This window comes from Pan paniscus, chromosome 1 (assembly GCF_029289425.2).
Source record: "Pan paniscus chromosome 1, NHGRI_mPanPan1-v2.0_pri, whole genome shotgun sequence".
In the NCBI taxonomy this organism is placed as follows: domain Eukaryota; kingdom Metazoa; phylum Chordata; class Mammalia; order Primates; family Hominidae; genus Pan; species Pan paniscus.
In genome coordinates this window covers 186,191,029-186,210,511 of record NC_073249.2, presented here as the reverse complement: position 1 = coordinate 186,210,511, position 19,483 = coordinate 186,191,029, and the positions used below count along the sequence as shown (strand labels likewise).

Sequence of the window (19,483 nt, the reverse complement as noted above, 5' to 3'; positions counted from 1 at the left end):
TGGCATCCCAAGTAGCTGGGACTACAGGTGCACACCACCACGCCCAGCTAATTTTTTGTATTTTTGGTAGAGGTGGGGTTTCACCTTGTTAGCCAGGATGGCCTCGATCTCCTAACCTCGTGATCCACCCACCTTGGCCTCCCGAAGTGCTGGGATTACAAGCATGAGCCACTGCGCCTGGCCCAATTTCTATGTTTATCTCAAAGAATTGTCTATAGGACTGTGGGATCGGTTTCATTACCATTACCCAATACAGAGGGACCAGCCTGGAAATGTCAGGCAGCTGTAGCCTGATGGTGGTGTGAATGGAATACTCCTAAGAAGCTGTGTTTTCCCTGTCCTTTTATATAATCCAGACAACTCGATTTGGATCGCTTGATTTACTTCTATGTCATATTTATCCAATAAAGTCCATTTGGCCATAGAACACATTTAATCTTGGGATGAGGAAACATTTTTATTTTAACCCCTTAGGAGCAGAAGACTGAGCTTATCATTTCCCCCAGTTCACAACCTACTTTTATCATTGGCCTGGGCAAGGCCTCTGTTTTGTTTTATTTATTTACTCACTTTCATGCCCATTTCTCACTTCTACCACCTTCATTTAAAAAAACTCTCAAAATATTTTGATAGGAATTTGTATCTATTCTTGTAAAATATGTGGTGTCATTTTGTGGCCATATCTTTAGTTTTTGCACATATTACGCTCTAGATTTCATTTTTTCTATCTTGTCACCCAGCACTCTATTTTTGAGATCTGTCGATGTGTGCATATGTCATCTGTGCTTCTAACTTCTGCACTGCATCCTTAGGGTGTCTCCTCCACATTGTCCTCATTCATTTCCCCAGTGGTGGACACAACCTAGGTTGCCTTCAACTCTGACCATGATGGACAGTTCTGAACTGTATACATGCCCACTTTTGATACATGTGAGAGTTCTCTGGGGTAGGTACCCACCACTGGGAGCACTGGATTGGAGGGCTGAGTTAGAGAAGAAGGCAGGGGCCTACCCTTAGAAAGACCATCACTTGACTTTTTTGAGTAATATCCAGATACTGATAGGGACAGGAAGCAGAGAAATTCTAGGCAGAAAAGGGTCCCCAGAGAAACCCTACCCTCAAACTGAAAAGCCTAAACCACAGCCAAAAGTGAGAACTTATATCCCAGTTTTCCCGCTCAAATGTTGCCTTTTCCTAAACCACCATGGCCCTGCCCTGCTCCATCCTGTGCATATAAAAACCCCAGACTCAGCCAGTATATGGGACTATGGCTGGATGTTGGAGAGAAGCAGCTTGACTTCAGAGAGACAGCTTGATGGTATAATTTCAGAGAAGAATCTGGCTGGAGACAGCTGGACTCCAGGGGAAGATTACCAATCCTCCATCCCCTTTTCAGCTTCCCTTCCCACTGAGAGCCACTTTCATTGGCAATAAAATCCCCCACATTTACCGTCCTTCAATTCCTTCGTGAGACCTCATTTTTCCTGGACACTGGACAAGAGCTTGGGAGCCACGAATGCAGATACAAAAGGCTGCCACACTGGCCCTTTGCTCTCCCTGGCGGAGGGCAGCCACCCCATGTGACAAGGCAAAGGGCCCACTGAGCTGTTAACACTTAAGCCATCCACAGACAGCAGAGCTAAAAGAGCACTACAACACGCACCCTGGGGCTTCAGGGGTCACAGGCAGCCCCACCTGGAAGCTGCCATGGGGCCTGCATGGAATTTGCTCCTGCCGGTGCCAGAGTGGCTGGCCAGTTTCAGCCACTCTAGTCCACTCATGCACTCCAGTTCCACCTGGTTCACTTGCACACTCCCTCCTGTGAGGAGTTGAGAGTGGCAGGCTGAGTAAACAAGGCATCCCTGTCACGAGTCCCATGAAGGGGTCAGGGAAATATCCTGCTTCTGTACCATCTCATTCATATCCCAGGAATAATCCACGAAAATCTATTCTGACCACCAAGGCCTTCCCACTTTGAGAATCCACCTCCTGCAGGAAGAGGGAAGGTTTCCAGTGTTTCCATCCAAGCTATGATCAAATGACCCCTGCCCTGGAATTTATAAGGTAATGGGGTTTGGGAGGTGATGGTGGTCTAGATCCTACACAACTGTAGACATCTGATTTTCAGATGATATATGTTGTAGGTGATTAGTGACTGGGCTGGTGGCACGGATCGTAAGAAGAATTTACCAAGGTAGTTGTAGGTAAAAAAGGCAGATTTATTAGAGAAAGTATGAAAATATGTTGCAAGGGTACAATGGGCAGGCCAGCCAGAAAGGAGCTGACTGCAAAGAGACAAAGGCTTACTGGGGATTTTATAGGATGGTGCTGTGTGCTGAAGAAGGCTTTGTACAGTATTGATAATGCCCTGGTTACAGAGAGCTCACGTGCAGGTGTCTGGTGATAAGTTGGGCGCAGGAAGATTGTGAGTTATTTGCGCTGGGCCATGAAGAAAGGCAGATGTATAGCTTATCTGCTTTTTCTTTTAACCTTCCCTCTGTCCTGCCAGCCTGATTCATTTTCCCTAATTAGGAATCCACAATATATTTTTAAATTTTTTTGTAGAGATAGGATCTCACTGTGTCACCCAGGTTCATCTTGAACTCCTATCCTCAAGCAATCCTCCTGCCTCAGCCTCCCAAATTGCTGGGATTACAGATGTGAGCCACCATGCCCAGCCTCAGATGATATTTTAAAAACAGACATAACTGAGGTATAATTTACATGAAATAGAATGCACCCATTTAAAGGGTACGGTTTGATGTATTCTGATAAATGTATACACCTATGGAGCCACCATTCAGATACAGAACATTTTCATCATCCCCCCAAACTCCTTTGTGATCCTTTGTAGTCAATATCTCCACCCACCCCAAATCCTCAGGCAACACTAACTGACATTTTGTCCCTATAGGTTAGTCTTGTGTGTTCTAGAATGTCATTTAACAGTATTTACCTTTTGTGCTTGATATCTTTCATTCAGTATTGTTTTTGCAATACATTTATTTTGTTGCCTGCAGTGCAGAGGATTGGTTCTCGGAAGCCACAGATAACAAAATGCTTGGATGCTCAAGTCCTTTAAGTAAAATGTCATAGTATTACATGTAACCTACACACATCCTCCTGTATACTTTAAATCATCACTTGATTATTTATAATACCTAATATAATGTAAATTCTATGTAAATAGTTGTTATACTGTATTGTTTTTATTTGTATTATTTTTGTCTTGTTTTGTTTTGTTTTGTTTTTGAGACTGAGTCTCCTCTGTCACCCAGGCTGGAGTGCAGTGGTGCAATCTCGGCTCACTGCAACCTTTGCCTCCCAGGTTCAAGAGATTCTCCTGCCTCAGTCTCCCGATTCCAGGGTGGACCACCATGCCCAGCTAATTTTTGTATTTTTAGTAGAGACAGGGTTTTGCCATATTGGCCAGGCTGGTCTCGAACTCCTGACCTCAAGTGATCTGCCCACCTCGGCCTCCCAAAGTGCTGGGATTACAGGCATGAGCCAACCCACCTAGACTTATTTGTATTATATTTATTGTGTGTTTATTTTTTAAAACATTTTTTATCTGTGGTTGATTGAATCTGCGGATGCAGAACCTGTGGGTATGGAGGACTAACTGTATTATCAGAATTCATTCCCCTTAGTGCTGAGTATTATCGCATTATTGTAATACACCACAGATTGTTTTTTCACTGCACCTATTGCTAGATGTGACAGTTTCAATGTGTGGCCTTTCAACTCCAAATCTACCCTTCATTGCCTGTTCTGCATAGTGGCATAGCCCCATTAACCATGTCTCCTTTGCAGTGAGAACAGTGTTGGGTTTTGTCAGTAGATGGCGCTGGTAGGACGCTGCTGGAGGGAGAAACTTCTGGAGCCAGTGTGCTTCACTGAGAAAGAGAAGTTTTGCTTCTCTTTCTCCACTAGTGCGCTGCTGCGAGGGGCAAATGCATGGGGACATCCATTAGGGTTCTGCCCTGGCTGTGCGTCCCCAGCACGTTCATGCCTCTGAGCTCACAGCCCCCGCCGTAGCCCCGTGCCCACCTCCCACAGCCCTCCCCACATGGACTCTACCCATCTCAGGCTTTGTACGGAGGTGAGCGGCCCTGGCCCTCTGACTCCCTGTGTGCCAGCTGCCAGCATGGCCCGCCAGCTCCCTGCAGGGTTTCCATGCCTCCCAGGCCTTCGATGACTCTGCCTGCGAGTAGGTTCCTGATTCTGACTCTCCCTGTGCATACGCCTGCCAGCCTTGCCTGCCTGTACCTGGGGGTGTTGCCTTGCTTACCTGAGACTCTAGACCAGGTTTGGGCTGGGAAACCCAGCACACTTCTTCACATCACATTCATTACACGTTTTCCAACAAGGTTCGAATCCCAGCTTTAAGGAGAGGGCCTTCTTCCAATGTGTTCCTTTCTTGGGCACTCTCCTTCAGTCTTAGGATAGTCTTTAGAGTTCCGTTTACATCTTCAGAATTACTCCTCTGCTAGAATTAATCTTTTTTTAAAAAAATAAATTTTAATATATATGTAAGGTACACAACATGATGTTATATAAGATGCATATATATAGTAACATGGTTACTATAGTGGAACAAATTAACATATCCATCATCTCACATAGTTACTCATTTTCTCCCCTGTGGCAAGAACAGCTATAATCTACTCATTTAGCAAAAATCCTGAATAAAATACACTATTATTAACTAGAGTCCTTATGTTGTACCTTAGGTCTTTCCATTTGTTCATCCTACATATCTGCTGCTTTGTATCCTTCGACCTACATTCCCCATTTCCTTCCCCACCACACCGACCCTGGTAACCACCATTTTATTCTCTATCTCGGTATATTTGACTTTTTTTTAGATCCCACATATAAGTAAGATCATATATTTTTCTTTCCGTGTCTGGCTTATTTAGCATAATGTCCTTCAACTTCTTTCACGTTGTGGAAAATAGCAGGATCTCCTCCTTTTTAAAGGCGAATAATATTCCATTATTCATATATATAACATATATATAACTGGTTTATATATATCAGTTATATATATATATGTTTATCCATTCATCATTGTTTCTATATCTTACCTGTAAGATATAGAATATTATCTTATAGGTAAAATAATGTGAATAATGCTGAAATAAACATGGGAGTTCAGATACCTTTATGAGGTGGTGATTTTATTTCCTTTGGGTTTATATGCAGAAGAGGGATTGCTGGGTCATATGGTTTTTTTGTTTGTTTGTTTTGTTTTGTTTTGTTTTTGAGATGGAGTCTCCCTCTGTCGCCCAGGCTGGAGTGCAGTGGCGCAATCTCAGCTCACTGCAAGCTCTACCTCCTGGGTTCACGCCATTGTCCTGCCTCAGCCTCCCTAGTAGCTGGGACTACAGGCGCCCGCCACCACGCCTGGCTAATTTTTTGTATTTTTAATAGAGACGGGGTTTCACCGTGTTAGCCAGGATGGTCTCGATCTCCTGACCTCGTGATCCGCCTGCCTTGGCCTCCCAAAGTGCTGGGATTACAGGCGTGAGCCACCGCACCCGGCCCATATGGTATATTTTAATTGGGATCATATGGTTATATTTTAACTTCTTTAGGAACTTCCTTACTGTTTTCCATAATGGCTGTACCAATTTACATTCAACCGTGTATAACGGTTCCCTTTTCTCCACACCCTTGCCAACGCTTGTTATCTCTTATGTTTCTGATAACAGCTATCCTAACACATGTGAGGTGCTATCTCATAATGTTTCTGATTTGTATTTCCTTGATGATTAGTGATGTTGAGCACCTGTTCATGCACTTGGTAGCCATTATTATGTCATCTTTGGAGAAATGGCTATTCAGATTTTTTGCCCCCCCCCCCTTTTCTTTTTTTTGAGATGGAGTCTTGCTGTCACCCAGGCTGGAGTGCAGTGGCGCAATCTTGGCTCACTGCAGCCTCCGCCTCCCAGGTTCAAGTGATCCTTCTGCCTCAGCCTCCCAAGTAGCTGGGATTACAGGAACGCATCACCATGCCTGGCTAATTTTTGTATTTTTAGTAGAGACGGGGTTTCACCATGTTGGCCAGGCTGGTATTGAACTCCTGACCTCAGGTGATCCACCCGTCTTGGCCTCCCAAAATGCTGAGATTACAGGTGTGAGCCACCTCGCCCGGCTTGGTTGTATGAGTTCTTTATAAAGCTTGGATATTAACCCTTTATATGATATGTGGTTTCCAAATATTTTTCTCAGTCTGTAGGTTGTCATTTCCTTTTGTTGATTGTTTACTTTGCTGTGCAGAAGGCTTTCAGTTTTAAATAGTCCCATTTATTTGTTTTTGCTTTTGTAGCCTGAGCTTTTGGTGTGACATCCAAGAAATCACTGCCAAGACTAATGTCAAGGAGACTTTCTCTTATGTTTTCTTCTAGGAGTTTTATGGTTTCAGATCTTACATTTAGGGCTTTTACTCATTTTGAGTTGAATTTTGTGCCTGGTGTAAGATAAAGGTCCAGTTTCATTCTATTGCTTGTGAAAATCCTGTTAATAATTTTTATATTAAAATTTTCTTCAAATTACTGTGTGGTTTCTATATTCTGATTGAACCCTAACAGATGTATTAGACATTTGTATTGTTTCCAATTTGGGGCTATTGTGAATGAAGGGTTATATGTTTTCTTGCTATTGAGTTGTATGAGTTCTTTATAAATCTTGACTATATGATTTATAAAGAAGCTGCCATAAACATTCTTGTGTTTGTGCAGAAATATGTTTTCATTTTTCTAATAAACACCTAGGAGTGGAACTTCTGGGTCATGTGACAAGTACATGTTTACCATTATAAGAAATTGTCAATCCTTTTCCAAAATTGTTGCACAATTTTATATTTCCATCAAAAATGCTGCTCCATATACTTGCCAACACTTAATATTGCCAGTCATTAATTTTAGGCATTCTGTGGATATGCAGTTTCCTGATGGTTAATGATGATGAGTATCCTTTCATGTGCTTATGTATATCTCCTCTTGTGATTGTCTGTTCAAATCTTTTTACTTGAGTTGTCTTGTTATTGTCATCTTGTTATGAGTCTTAAATGGTATATTTCAAAAAGGGAATAAAATTAATATTTATGATATCCAATATATCTTTTTAATTTTATTTTAGGGTCAGTGCTTTTTATATTCTCAGAAATTATTGTCTGTCATAAAGTTGTGAAAATGTTTTCCTATATTTTATTCTAGGAGTTTTCTAATTTTAGCTTTTATGTTTAGGTCTATGGGGTTCGTTTTTGTACATAGTGTAAAGTAGGATCAAGGTCTGTATTTTTCCATCTAAATATCCTGTTGCTGCACCATTTGATGAAAAGATTATTGGGCCGAGTGCGGTGGCTCACACGTGTAATCTCAGCACATTGGGAGGTGGAGGCGGGTGGATCACCTGAGGTCAGGAGTTCGAGACCAGCCTGGCCAACATGGTGAAACCCCGTCTCTACTAAAAATACAAAAATTAGCCAGGCGTGGTGGCACATGTCTGTAATCCCAGCTACTCAGGAGGCTGAGGCAGGAGAATCGCTTGAACCTGAGAGGCAGAGGTTGCAGTGAGCTGAGATCATGCCACTGCACTCCAGCCTGGGCGACAGAGCAAGACTCTGTCTCAAAAAAGAAAAAAGAAAAGAAAAAAAAAACACAATTACTTTGGCATCTTTGTTGAAAATCAATTGATCTATTAATCGATTTCAGCAATCTCTGTTCTGTTCTATCGATATAATGTCTATTCTTAGGCCAATACCATTGTTACTTTATAATAAGTCTTGCCATCAGGTAGCATAAGTCTTTCAACTTGGTTCTCCTTTTTCAAAATTGTTTTTACTATTGAAGGTCTTTTGTATTCCAAATATATTTTAGTATCAGCATGTCAATTTCTACAAAAAGCCTGCTGAGATTTTTATGGAAAGTGCATTGTATCTAGGGATCAATTTGGGTAGAACTGACAGCTTAACAATATTGTTTTTTTAAGTCCATGAACATGGTATAACTCTCCATAAAGTTAACTCTTTAGATCTTTAATTTCTCTCAGCAGTGCTTACTATTTTCCAGTGTATAGATCTTAGATTTTGTTAAATTTACCCCTAAGTTATTCATGTTTTTACATGCTAGTGTAAAAATTATTGCTTTTAAATGTTATTTTCTAAAGTTATTTTTAATAGTATATAGAAATAACATTGATATTTGCTTATTGGCTTCATTTCCTGAGTCTTTGACAAATTTATTTTAGTTTCTTTCCCTTAGACGTTTCTGTGTACACAATCAAGCCATCTGTTAATAAAGGCAACTTTACTTCTGTGTGAATCTATATACCTTTTATTTATCTCTTATACCCCATTACCATATTGACTAAGACTGCCAGTACAATGTTGAATAGAAATAGTAAAAGCAGACATTCTTTTCTTATTCCTGATCTTAGGGGGAAAGTGTCCAGTTTTCATCATTATGTATCACGTTAGCTCTAAGTTTTTCATAAATGCCCTTTTGGGGGTTAAGGAAGTTTTTTCTATTTCTATTTGTCAAGAGTTTTTTTTTTTTTTTTCATTATAAATGAGTATTGAATTTGGTCAAATTCTTTTTTTTTTTTTTTGAGATGGAGTTTCGCCCAGGCTGGAGTGCAGTGGCCAGCTTACTGCAACCTCCGCCTCCCAGGTTCAAGCAATTCTCCTGTCTCAGCCTCCCGAGTAGCTGGGACTACAGGCTCCTGCCACCACGCCTGGCTAATTTTTTGTATTTTTAGTACAGACAGGGTTTCACTGTGCTAGCCAGGATGGTCTCGATCTCCTGACCTTGTGATCCGCCCACCTCAGCCTCCCAAAGTGCTGGGAGGCCCGCACCTGGCCTGGTCAAATTCTTTTTATGCATCTATCGAGATGATCACATGCTTTTCTCCTTGTTTTCCATTTGTGTTATCATTCTTTGTTCCTTTTTTCTGCTTTTCCTACCTACTCTTAGATTGTATATTTTTAGTATTGCAACTTATCTCCATTGTTTATTGACTAATTGTTTATTTTTTTCTTTTTATTTCTACTGTTTGTGCATTTTAACCACAGTCTACCTTTCGATATTATATGTAACTTCAAATAAAATGTAAAAACATAGTATACTTCTGTTTTTCCTGTCCCATTCCTTATGTTATTGTTACCATACAGTTTTCTTCTACATAAGTTATTCACCCCAAAATAAATGGTTGTTGTTTTTTATTTGTTTGTTTTTGCTCAAAGCAATTATCTTCTAAGAAAATGAAAAGTATTTTATATTTACACATGTATTTCTGGTGCTCTTCATTCTTTTGTATAGGTCTGAATTCCATTTGGTATCATTTTCCTTCAGCCTGAAGGATGAGCCTCAACTCATCCCCAGCCCTAAGCAATCACTAATCTACTTTTTGTCTCTATAGATTTGCCTTTTATGGACATTTCCTATAAATGGAATCATACAATATATGATTTTTTTGTGACTGGCTTTTTTTGCTTAGCAAAATGTTTTCAAGGCCATCCATGTTGTAGCATGTATCAGTACTTCTTTCCTTTTTATTGCTAAATAATATTACATTGTATGGACATACCATGTGTTTAGCCATTCAACAGGTGATACACATTTGGGATATTTCCACTTTTTGGCTATAATGAATAATACTGCTATGAACATTCATGTACAAGCTTTTGTGTGGACATATGTTTTCAATTATCTTCTGTATATACTTAGGAGAAGAATTGCTAGGTCTTATGGCAACTGTACGTTTAACCTTTTGAGGACTGTCAAACTGGTTTCCATAGTGGCTACATCATTCTACATTTCCAAAAGTTTCCAATTTCTCCATATTCTCACCACCACCTGTTATTGTCTTTTTATTTTTATTTTTTTAGACGGAGTCTCACACTGTCACCCAGGATGGAGTGCAGTGGCATGATCTCAGCTCACTGCAAACTCCGCCTCCTGGTTTTATGCCATTCTCCTGCCTCAGCCTCCCGAGTAGCTGGGGCTACAGGTGCCCGCTACCACACCCAGCTAATTTTTTGTTTTTTTAGTAGAGACGGGGTTTCACCATGTTAGCCAGGATGGTCTTGATCTCTTGACCTCGTGATCCGCCCGCCTCAGCCTCCCAAAGTGCTGGGATTACAGGCGTGAGCCACCACGCCTGGCCGAGATTATCTAACTCTTTTATTAGAATTTGAAAGTTATCTCCATAGAGGCATCACATATTCTTAAATAGTCCCTAGATGTTTAATGACTTTTATTGTTATTGTGGATAATAACTCATACTTATTTTTCATTGGTTTTGGCTGTTATAGAAAAATGCAATTGATTTTTGTAGGGTTATCTCATAGCCAGCAACCTTGCTGAATGCTCTTATTAGTCCTAATAATTGATACTGGGGTTTTTTGATAGCTTAACAATCAGATGTTATTGCTTTATTCATGTGTTTTTGCAAGGCACCGTGGTATGGACTAGAAAAGTTGGAATGACACATGAAAGACAATAGGAAAGTCATTGTGAGGCAGGATGCTTTACTAAATTTTTTAAAGAGACAATAAACGACTTGCTCTGTCACTCAGGCTGGAGTGCAGTGGCACAATCATAGCTCACTGAACCCTTGAACTCCTGGGCTCAAGCAATCCTCCTGCCTCAGCCTCCCAAGTAGCTAAGACTACTGGCATGTGCCACCATGTCTGGCCAATTTTTAAATTTTTGGTAGAGATGAGTTCTCACTATGTTGCCCTTGCCAGTTTTGAACTACTGGCCTCAAGTGATCTTCTTGCCTCAGCCTCCCAAAGTGCTGGGATTACATACGTAAGCCACAGTACCTGGCCTATATTTTACTAATATTTTAAAACCTATTACTTTGCTCAGTTTTCCTTCTTGCATTTCAGCCTTTCCATCCAGGATCATTTCCCTTAATAACAAACATGTAGGATTGATTGTGTTCCAGGCATTGTTCTTAGATATGTTTGTTCTATCTGAAGAACATCCTTTAGAATTTCTTTGGATCTCAGTTTTTGTTGTCTGCTTTTTGTTTTTTAGGGGGTGGGTGGGGGAGGGTGCAGTTGTTATTGGAAGGAATTGCTGGATAGAAGCATAGAAGTTCTTAAACTCATGAGAGTATAAGCCATGTCTCAGGGAGAGAGCAGCAGTGGGAAAGAGGGAAAAGACAGAATCCTGGGGGGGCCCAGAGCTCACATATTGATCTTATGATCCTTCCTTCAAGAGATGGTGCTCATGGGAACTGCAAGGCCAAGGGCCAGGGACAATGCAGTGGAGGTAACCTGGAGGGCTCTTGGGAGGAGGGTGCCAGCCTTGTGCCAGCAAGCACATGCCATGATGATGCCACACTTCTTTTATCCATCTTCTGTACCCCCCAAACCCAACCCTAGGAGGACAATGGATCTGCCCAGAAATGACTAAATATTAACAAACTGTTCTGCTCCACCAGGAGACAGGGAAAGGAATGGGTGCTCCAGGCATCAGTGACTGATGGAGGGTGCAGCACATAGAAGTCAACCGCTATGTTTACTGCTGGTATCAGGTGTGGCTGCAATAAGCAAAGCCAAATGCCTGAGCAGAGCTGCTGGACCCAAAAGCTCAGAAAGAAAGGAACAGTGGGTCGACAGCTGCAGCCTTAGCTCCATCTTACCTTCCTCTGTCATTGGATATCCCTTGTGGAGTCTATGGAAGTAGAAGGCTTTGAGGGCCTGGAAGCAGAGGACCGGGGAGACAGAGCCAGGAAGCTGCCTGGACCCGTCAGATTTCATGGCTCAAGAACACTGCTGTGACCATAGAGTTCTCAAACAGGAGTCAGAGGCCCAGGCCATATCTTTCATGCTTTTTTTCTGAAATGTACTGCTCTCCCCTGCCTCTCAACCAAGGCATCCTCCTCCTCTTTGTAGCCACCTGGAACCCTGTTTTCTTCCTTCTAGAATGAAGAGCCATCTATAGAAAGCAACACATGAAACCATTTTCAAACTGACTTTAATCATGTTTTGCTGCCCAAATACTGTACATGCAGAAGCCATGTGAAGAATTTTCTCCTCAAGGGAATTGGCAAGAATGTTGTACGAAACAGCCGGCAGTCCCTCCCAGCTGTGCACCTGCCACCCGGGAACCACAACAAGTTAGGAAAGATGCTGCACATAGAAAATGTATAGAGCACAGATATAAAAGGCTAATTGCTTCTTATCTAAACAGTGTGCTTGTCAGTCCCTATCAGCTATCTCTCTCTTTGCAAGATGCATTTGGAAAGTCTAAAAAAAGGGGTTCTTGCCTTCTGTGAGTTTACATGCTAAAGGAGTTGGTTGAGCTATCAGGCCCACTCTTCCTAAGGAAGCAGCTGCCCCACCTTCTGAAATGATGTCTGGTTAAAGACATTCTGGAGGGAGGAGTGGTCTTAAGAAGCAAACTACTTTGAAGGGAAATAAGTTCCCTCTCTCCTCCCATCAGAGAACATTTCCTTTAGAATTCTCAGATCTTCAACTCTCCCACTGATGTCATCCCAGAAGCAGAAATGAGGAAAGACCCAGCCTCATCTGCTGTTGGGGACACTGACTTACTCAGGATGTAGCTGAGGTTGTGACATCACATCAGCACCTTGAAAATTGTCCATTGTAGATGACCCTTAATTATGTCTCATCATTACACAAGAATAAAAGAGGGAGGACAAACCACGAAGAGAGGAAAGCAGAGTCTGTTAGGATTCCCAGAGTTCTTGTCTGAGGCAGCATCTGGGCATGGACCAGATGAGGGCCTGCACCCAGCCTGGGCATCAGGGGCTGGAGGAAACCAGCCCACGGAGACAGGAACCAGGTGCACCAGGCTCGCAACCCTCATGTGCTCCAGATCAGAGACTTTTAATTAAAACTGGGAGGGAATCATGGGGAGAGCAGCTAATGCTCTGATTTTGCAGATGAGGAAGTTGAGGCCCAGAAAAGTGAGGAGCCTTACCCAAGGTCACAGTTTCTGGTAAAACTGTACAGAACAGCCTTTGATTCCCTGTAGCCAGCTGTCCCTGTCCAGATCACTGGCTAATGGGGTGGATGCTCAGTTGCCCCTGGAATTCCCAAGCCCCATTCTGTTAGCCAAGCTGACTGGAACCCAGGCTCAGGGACCCTTCCTGGCATCATTGTGAACTCCTTGGGAGGCCCAAGGCCCTGTCCTTACTGGCCAAGTTTCCAGCCAGAGCCCTGGAAGGGTTTCCCAAAGCAGAAACACTCATGCTTTTCAACAAGCACCTGCCCCAAGCCAATCTAGGCCCCTGAGAGAATGCAACTTTCTCTCACTGATGTGGCTTCCCTCACAGGCACAGCCATGCTGGGCCCACACAAGCCCAAGCTCAGGGTTCGGGGGGAGGGGAGGGAGGGAAAGTTGCTTTGCTACATGGAAAGATTAAGCCCTTTATCAGAGAACAAGGTCCCACCGTCGGGCATGCCAACATCTGAGCCACGTCTGTGCAACTCAGCCATCAGAGTTGGTGCCCAAGGAGGCCAAGTTGCTCTCTTTGGCATCACTGACATTGCTCTGAGATGCTCAGGCACGCTTTTAAAAGAATCCTTTCCCAGCCAGACCAGGCCAGTCCAGCCCCCATCAGGCCTCACCTGATTGTGTGGGCTTCCCCTGCTCTTCAATCATGCTTGTTTTCTTTTGCCACAACCTCTTCTGACGTGAGTGAAAAGGTTGAGGGAGAAGGCGGGGGGATGTGTCCACATTTTCATCTCCTCCCTGACTACTCAGTGAAAGACAGTCCAGTAGAAGAAGCAGCATTTAAAAGAATCTCTTTACATGTCAGGATACTGGAGAAGAAAACTCTGAGGAGTGGAAGAGAAAGGTAGGAGGAGGCAGGGAAGCAGGGCTCTTCTTTTCCATCTCCCTGCAGCCACTGCAGAAACACTGCTGGACAACCTTCTGGCCCTGAATGATGTGCCATCTCTCCAGCCAGGTGGAGGGCAACTCATCTACAACATCAAGCAAAGGCAGCAATTTCTTGCAGAGTTTGCACAGTGCTAGAGGCAACCAGAGAGACACAAAAGAGGAGCATCACTAAAGCCCCATTGCTTTCTGGGCTGAGGAAGATGGGGAATATGAGGTATTAGGAGGGCTGGAACCCCAGGGGAAGAGGAGCTCAGCATCTCCTGGGCAGCAGGGCATGGAAGAGGGACCCTGGTTGCATGTCAGGGCTCCTGGTAACGTAGGCTAAGATTGTGCTACATTTCATTTCCAAAGAAGTACCCTTGGAGGTCTTTATTGTCTTTAAAAATGGAGGCTTCTGCTCTCCTCAAGGCTGGCAGTAAAGAAGAGATCAGGCATGCTTCCCTGGTGGGTGGCATGACCATGGGAGGACTGGCTTGACCTCAGTGTTCTAACCGGCAGTGATTCCACAGAGGATGAGCTCTATGGGTGGCCTTTCTTGGAGCTCCTGGGTTCTGCCTCAGCCCCCATGAAATGCTGGCATTGCCTGGGACTTGCTGCATCCCAAGAGCCTCCTAAGTGCTCCTTTCCTAGTAGAATTGGGTGGTAGAAGAAACCAGATGGGGAGTCATTTTGGAGATGATTCTTCCCTGAAGGATCAAGTTCCCCTTGTCAAACCAAGACTTGGCTCCATTTACTGGAGCCTTTTTCATACCAAAAACCCATTGCAGGGAAAAGGAGTCTATGAAGAAAGTGGGACAGAATGAACAGAGCAGAAATACAAAGACAGACGCTCTGAGTCATCCATCACTGTCCCTGCCCACAACCCAACATCACTGCAGGGCCACTCCTGTCTCTGCCATATGCACGGTGAACCTCGCCTGACCAGAGGAGGTGGAATGACAAAGAGCTCCATTCCTGTAACCACTGCAGGGTTTCATCTGGGCGAGGGGGCATTTGGAGCCGGGACACTGAACATGGCAGTGAGTTGGCCCCAGGGTGGGAGACTTCTGGAGGGATCATGTTCCTTCCTTCCCCACCCCCCGTCCTCAAACAGCAGATGCTCCCCCACCCCAGCAAACAACCAGGAGTTACACTTGTGCATTCTCCTCTTCTGGGACAGGCTAGGTCCAGAGTGGCTTTTCAGACAAGCCCCTGCATCCATGATGCTGAGAAACAGACCCTTAAGTGCAGCCACACTGCATCACACAGACGTGTCAGCCTCACACAACTTTACCCTCATGGGGTAAAATCCAGGTGGGGATGAGTAACTTATTTGGTGCAAAGGGTTAAAAGAATAATTCCCCAAGGTCAATTTGGGGAGGAAATTACCTTCTTTTAGAGAGGTGGAATAGTGGAGTGGCCCAACTGCTGAGCAGTTTTGGCGGCCAGGGACTGTAGGTAGGTCAGCCCAAGTTACCAGCACATCAGACCCCTCCTCCAGCTAGAACCTCCCCTGTGCTAACCCTTCCCTAGAGGCAAGGGGCACCACGGCCTGGAACCCCCAGTGGCAGGCCTCTCTGCAGGCAGCTCCCCACCAGAGGAATGAGGGTATGGGTAGCCCCCATTTCCTGGGGTGACTGCTGGTCTGGGTATCACCACTCAGTGCTACATCCACAAACATCTATACTGTCCTGTGGGTCACTAACAACCCTATCATCCCAAAGGTGAAGAGTATTTTCGCAACACCCTGACAGTGACTGCTCTAGAGGTGAATATATCATAAACAGGAGATTAAAATACCCTTTTGCAACGGAGTTTCCTTCTTGATCCCCCACTAGGGTCGAGGAGGACAGAGCCCTTTGTCCATTTCCAAGAACTTGACGAACGCAATGGGCCTGGGGAGAGCATTTCCGCCTAAAGAGAAAATTCAGCCCAGTGGCCTCCTCCCCATCTCTATGCACCCAATGGTCCCTTTCTCTGATAATATAAGAATAGAGGCTCAGGCAGAGATAGGAGCCTTGGAGCTAACTCCGTTCATTTCCTTCCTGCCCTTACCCACTTCTTGTCCTGTGGGCAGGCCAGGTGGGGTTCTGGCTTCTTCCCCCATCTTTCTTGGGAGGTGTTATAAGACTCTGGCTTCAACGTAACACAGAACCATGCCAGCCAAGGAGGCCCTTTGGGCTGAGATGACCTATCCATAAGGCGCCACTGCCTCCATGCCCCTCCAACTTTGGTTATGAATGGAGGCCCCAAGTCATTCAGACCCCAAGACCTTTCTACTGCTACCCCAGGTAGCGTACCCCTGCCTCAGGTGCTGGGGCCACAGCCATTTCAGCACCTGGGGGTAATGCCTGGGGGGAGGTGGAAAGAGTGCCTTCCACACACCTCCACTGTCCTGCTGCCTTCTTCCCTACCAGATACAAACCCAAGGGCTGCTCTGTCCATGTCCTGAGCAACCTCTCGCCTTTCACCCTAGAGCTGAGGAGGGACAGGGACAGGTCTGGGCATTCCTGAGTCAGACTTCAGGATTCCCACGGGACAGATTTCACAGGGTCCAGTTCAGGCACTGGTCTCCACCAACAGGGCCCAGTTGTCAAATCAAGTCAGGGTTTGAGTGGCTGTGAGAAGCTCCAACCAGACATGGGTGAGAAAGCAAGCAGAGGCAGGTGGGTGCCTGGAGCAGATGGCTCTGCAGAGGGCAGCAGTGGGGCACAGGAAAGCAGGGAAGCCCGGGGGGGTAAGTATTGCTTAGACAGAGCTGGTGATGGTGGCAGACGAGAGTCCGGAGCCAGGCTGCTGGAGCCCAGCTAAGTCTGAGCTCCCAGACAGGGACCCTGGTCTGGAAATGCACAAAAACTGGAGCCCCAAATGAACAACTTCATGCAGTGAATCCCCAAATGTCAGATGGGATCCTCAACAGTGGCAGGGAACAAGTCAGCCTCAGCCCTCCTTATTCCAGCAAACAGCCCTACCCACAGCACCTCCTTACCGAGTCATGCCCACCAGGAATGAGCCCTGAGGGGGTCAGGGCCACCCTCAGGGCCTCAGGAGGACTATCTGCTTTAGCAGATAACATGCCCTCTGTGGCTGCCTGCCCAGGCCCACTGGCAGAGCTCCTTCGGCACGGTGGAGTGGGGAGGCTTGAAGAGACAGGAGATGAAGAACAAATGCTAAGGGGGCACCTGGCCAGGAACCCTGGAACCAAGACCTCGTGCTTCACTGGAAGAAGGAGGAGGTTCCAGCCTCATAGAGAAAGTCATTTCTAAGCCCTCAGTCCCCTGGGTACCCTCTGCCTCCCCAGGGCCCTGGCCAGGGAGCTAGGTGGGCATGCTACATGCTGCAGAACGCATTCAGTGGCAGGAAGAGCTGCCGGAGCGGCTCCAGTGGGGTGGGGTTCCCAGAGGGCCCTCAGTGTGGCCAGCTGCAGCGGATGCTACATTTCTCAGAAAACAGTGGCAGAGCCGGGAGAGTCAAGAGTGGAACAAAAGACAAGACAGAAAACAAAGCAGAGACCACCAGGAGCAGGCACAGGTGAAGAACACACAGGCTCTGCCCCGGGCCCAGGACCAGGAGCAGGCACAGGTGAAGAACACACAGGCTCTGCCCCGGGCCCAGGACCAGGAGCAGGCACAGGTGAAGAACACACAGGCTCTGCCCCGGGCCCAGGACCAGGAGCAGGCACAGCTGAAGAACACACAGGCTCTGCCCCAGGCCAGGACCAGGCAGCACCGACCAGCGGCCGCGTGCCCCACCTCCATCCCTGGAGACTCCTCAGGGTGAGTCATGTCCACACAACACTCCTTTGGGTTTCTTTTCAACAAGACACAAAGAGACGTGGAGACATTTCAGCCCATATCATCACCAGGAGTGACTATACCCAGACAAATGAACAGATAGAACGTGGTCACGTACACACACACACACACGCACGCACACACGCACACACTACAGTCTCCACTGCCAGCTGGGATGAGCCCAGTAGCCAACAGGCATGCAGCAGGACAAGGGGTCCAGAAAGACACGAAGACTATGTACAGGGGAGGACATGGGGCCAGCAGGCACCCCTCCCCACACCACCATCCTGGCCTCTTCCTGACATCCTTAAGAGCATGAGGGGCTGGTGGCACTCTCCAGGGAAGACTGGGACAGGCGCCTGGTGAGGGATCCGAGTGTGGAGTCTGCCACTGAGGAGGTGGGGAAGAGTTTGTACCAGCCGGTGACCGCGGCGCTGAGGTCCAGCTCGTCCAGCATGATCTGGGCCATGCCCATGAAGCACTTGTGGTCCATGCGGCCATAGTCTCCCCAGACGATCACCTGCCAGGAGGAAGAGAGGGAGGGAGTGAGCCACCTCCCTGACTCCAGGACTGTGCAGCAGGCCCAGGAACCTACAAGTTTCAGCAGGGCACAGATGGAGCAGAGGGAGCCAGAACTCAAGACTGATTTCACACAATAATTTACTGAGCACTTGAGGTGTGTTAGATACGATCCTATGGATTTTACCTAGATTCTTTCTTTCAAGTGTTATAACAAGCCATGTAGGTAGGGGTGCTCTGTATCATTAATTCCATGAAGGAAACTGTAGCTCAGAAAGGTTAATTAGCTAACCTAAAGTTGCACAGTAACTTGTGGCAGAGCTTGGATTAGGACCCGGGTGTGTGACTCCAGAGCCTCCCAGCATTTCAGATAACAGCCTTCCCCAGGAAGGGGCAAACTGAGAGTTCAGGACTTGGCCATAGCTCTAGCTGTGCTGCTGGCTTGCCGTGGGACTTGTGTAAGCTCCATGCCCTCACTGGACCTCAGTGTTTCCAGCCACACCACTGGGAGATTTTTTGAGACGGAGTCTCACTCTGTTGCCCAGGCTGGAGTGCAGTGGCGCAATCTCAGCTCACTGCAAGCTCTACCTCCTGGGTTCACGCCATTCTCCTGCCTCAGCCTCCCAAGTAGCTGGGACTACAGGTGCCCACCACCACGCCCGGCTAATTTTTTTGTATTTTTAGTAGAGACGGGGTTTTACCATGTTAGCCAGGATGGTCTTGATCTCCTGACCTCGTGATCTACCCGCCTCGGCCTCCCAAAGTGCTGGGATTACAGGCGTAAGCCACTGTGCCCGGCCGTTATTCCTTTTCTAAGCAAACACCAAAGATTATTCTTCCCACTCCCCAAAGCCTAGGGTTCCGCAGTTCTTTTTTTATTTTTAATTTTTAAGAGACAGGATCTTATTCTGTCACCCAGGCTGGAGTGCAGTGGCATAATCATAGCTCACTGCAGCCTTGACCTCCCGGGCTCAAACAATCCTCCTGCCTCAGCACCTCGAGTAGCTGGGATTACTGGCACGTGCCACCATGACCAGATAATTTTTTTTTTCATTTTTTAGAGATGGGATCTTGCTATGTTGCCAGGCTGGTCTCAAACTCTTGGACTCAAGTGATCCTCCTGCCTCAGTCTCCCGAGTCTCTGGGATTATGGTTGTGAGCCACCATGTCTGGCTCTGCAGTTTAAATCTGCAACTCCAAGGCCCCTTGCCACAGAACCATCTCAGCCCAGAGGAGCAGCCCTAGATGAGAAGTTGGATGGCCCAGACAGCCCCTGGCTCTAGCCTCTTCTCTCTCACCTCC

General features: G+C 45.9%; 1 protein-coding gene across 5 annotated transcripts in view; it reads right to left on the bottom strand.

The window, feature by feature from the left end:
• Positions 1-19,483, bottom strand: part of RIMS3 (regulating synaptic membrane exocytosis 3) — a 71,559-nt gene that overhangs the window by 14,351 nt on the left and 37,725 nt on the right. For 2 of the 5 annotated variants that reach the window (XM_034962367.2, XM_034962368.2), the window contains exon 8: positions 18,079-18,182. In XM_034962367.2, coding sequence (XP_034818258.1) covers positions 18,079-18,182 — 104 coding nt within the window. Of the gene's footprint in view, positions 1-11,979; positions 18,183-19,483 lie in introns of those variants that run through there. The other 3 variants (XM_003815429.5, XM_055094768.1, XM_034962375.3) reach the window with 2 other exon arrangements.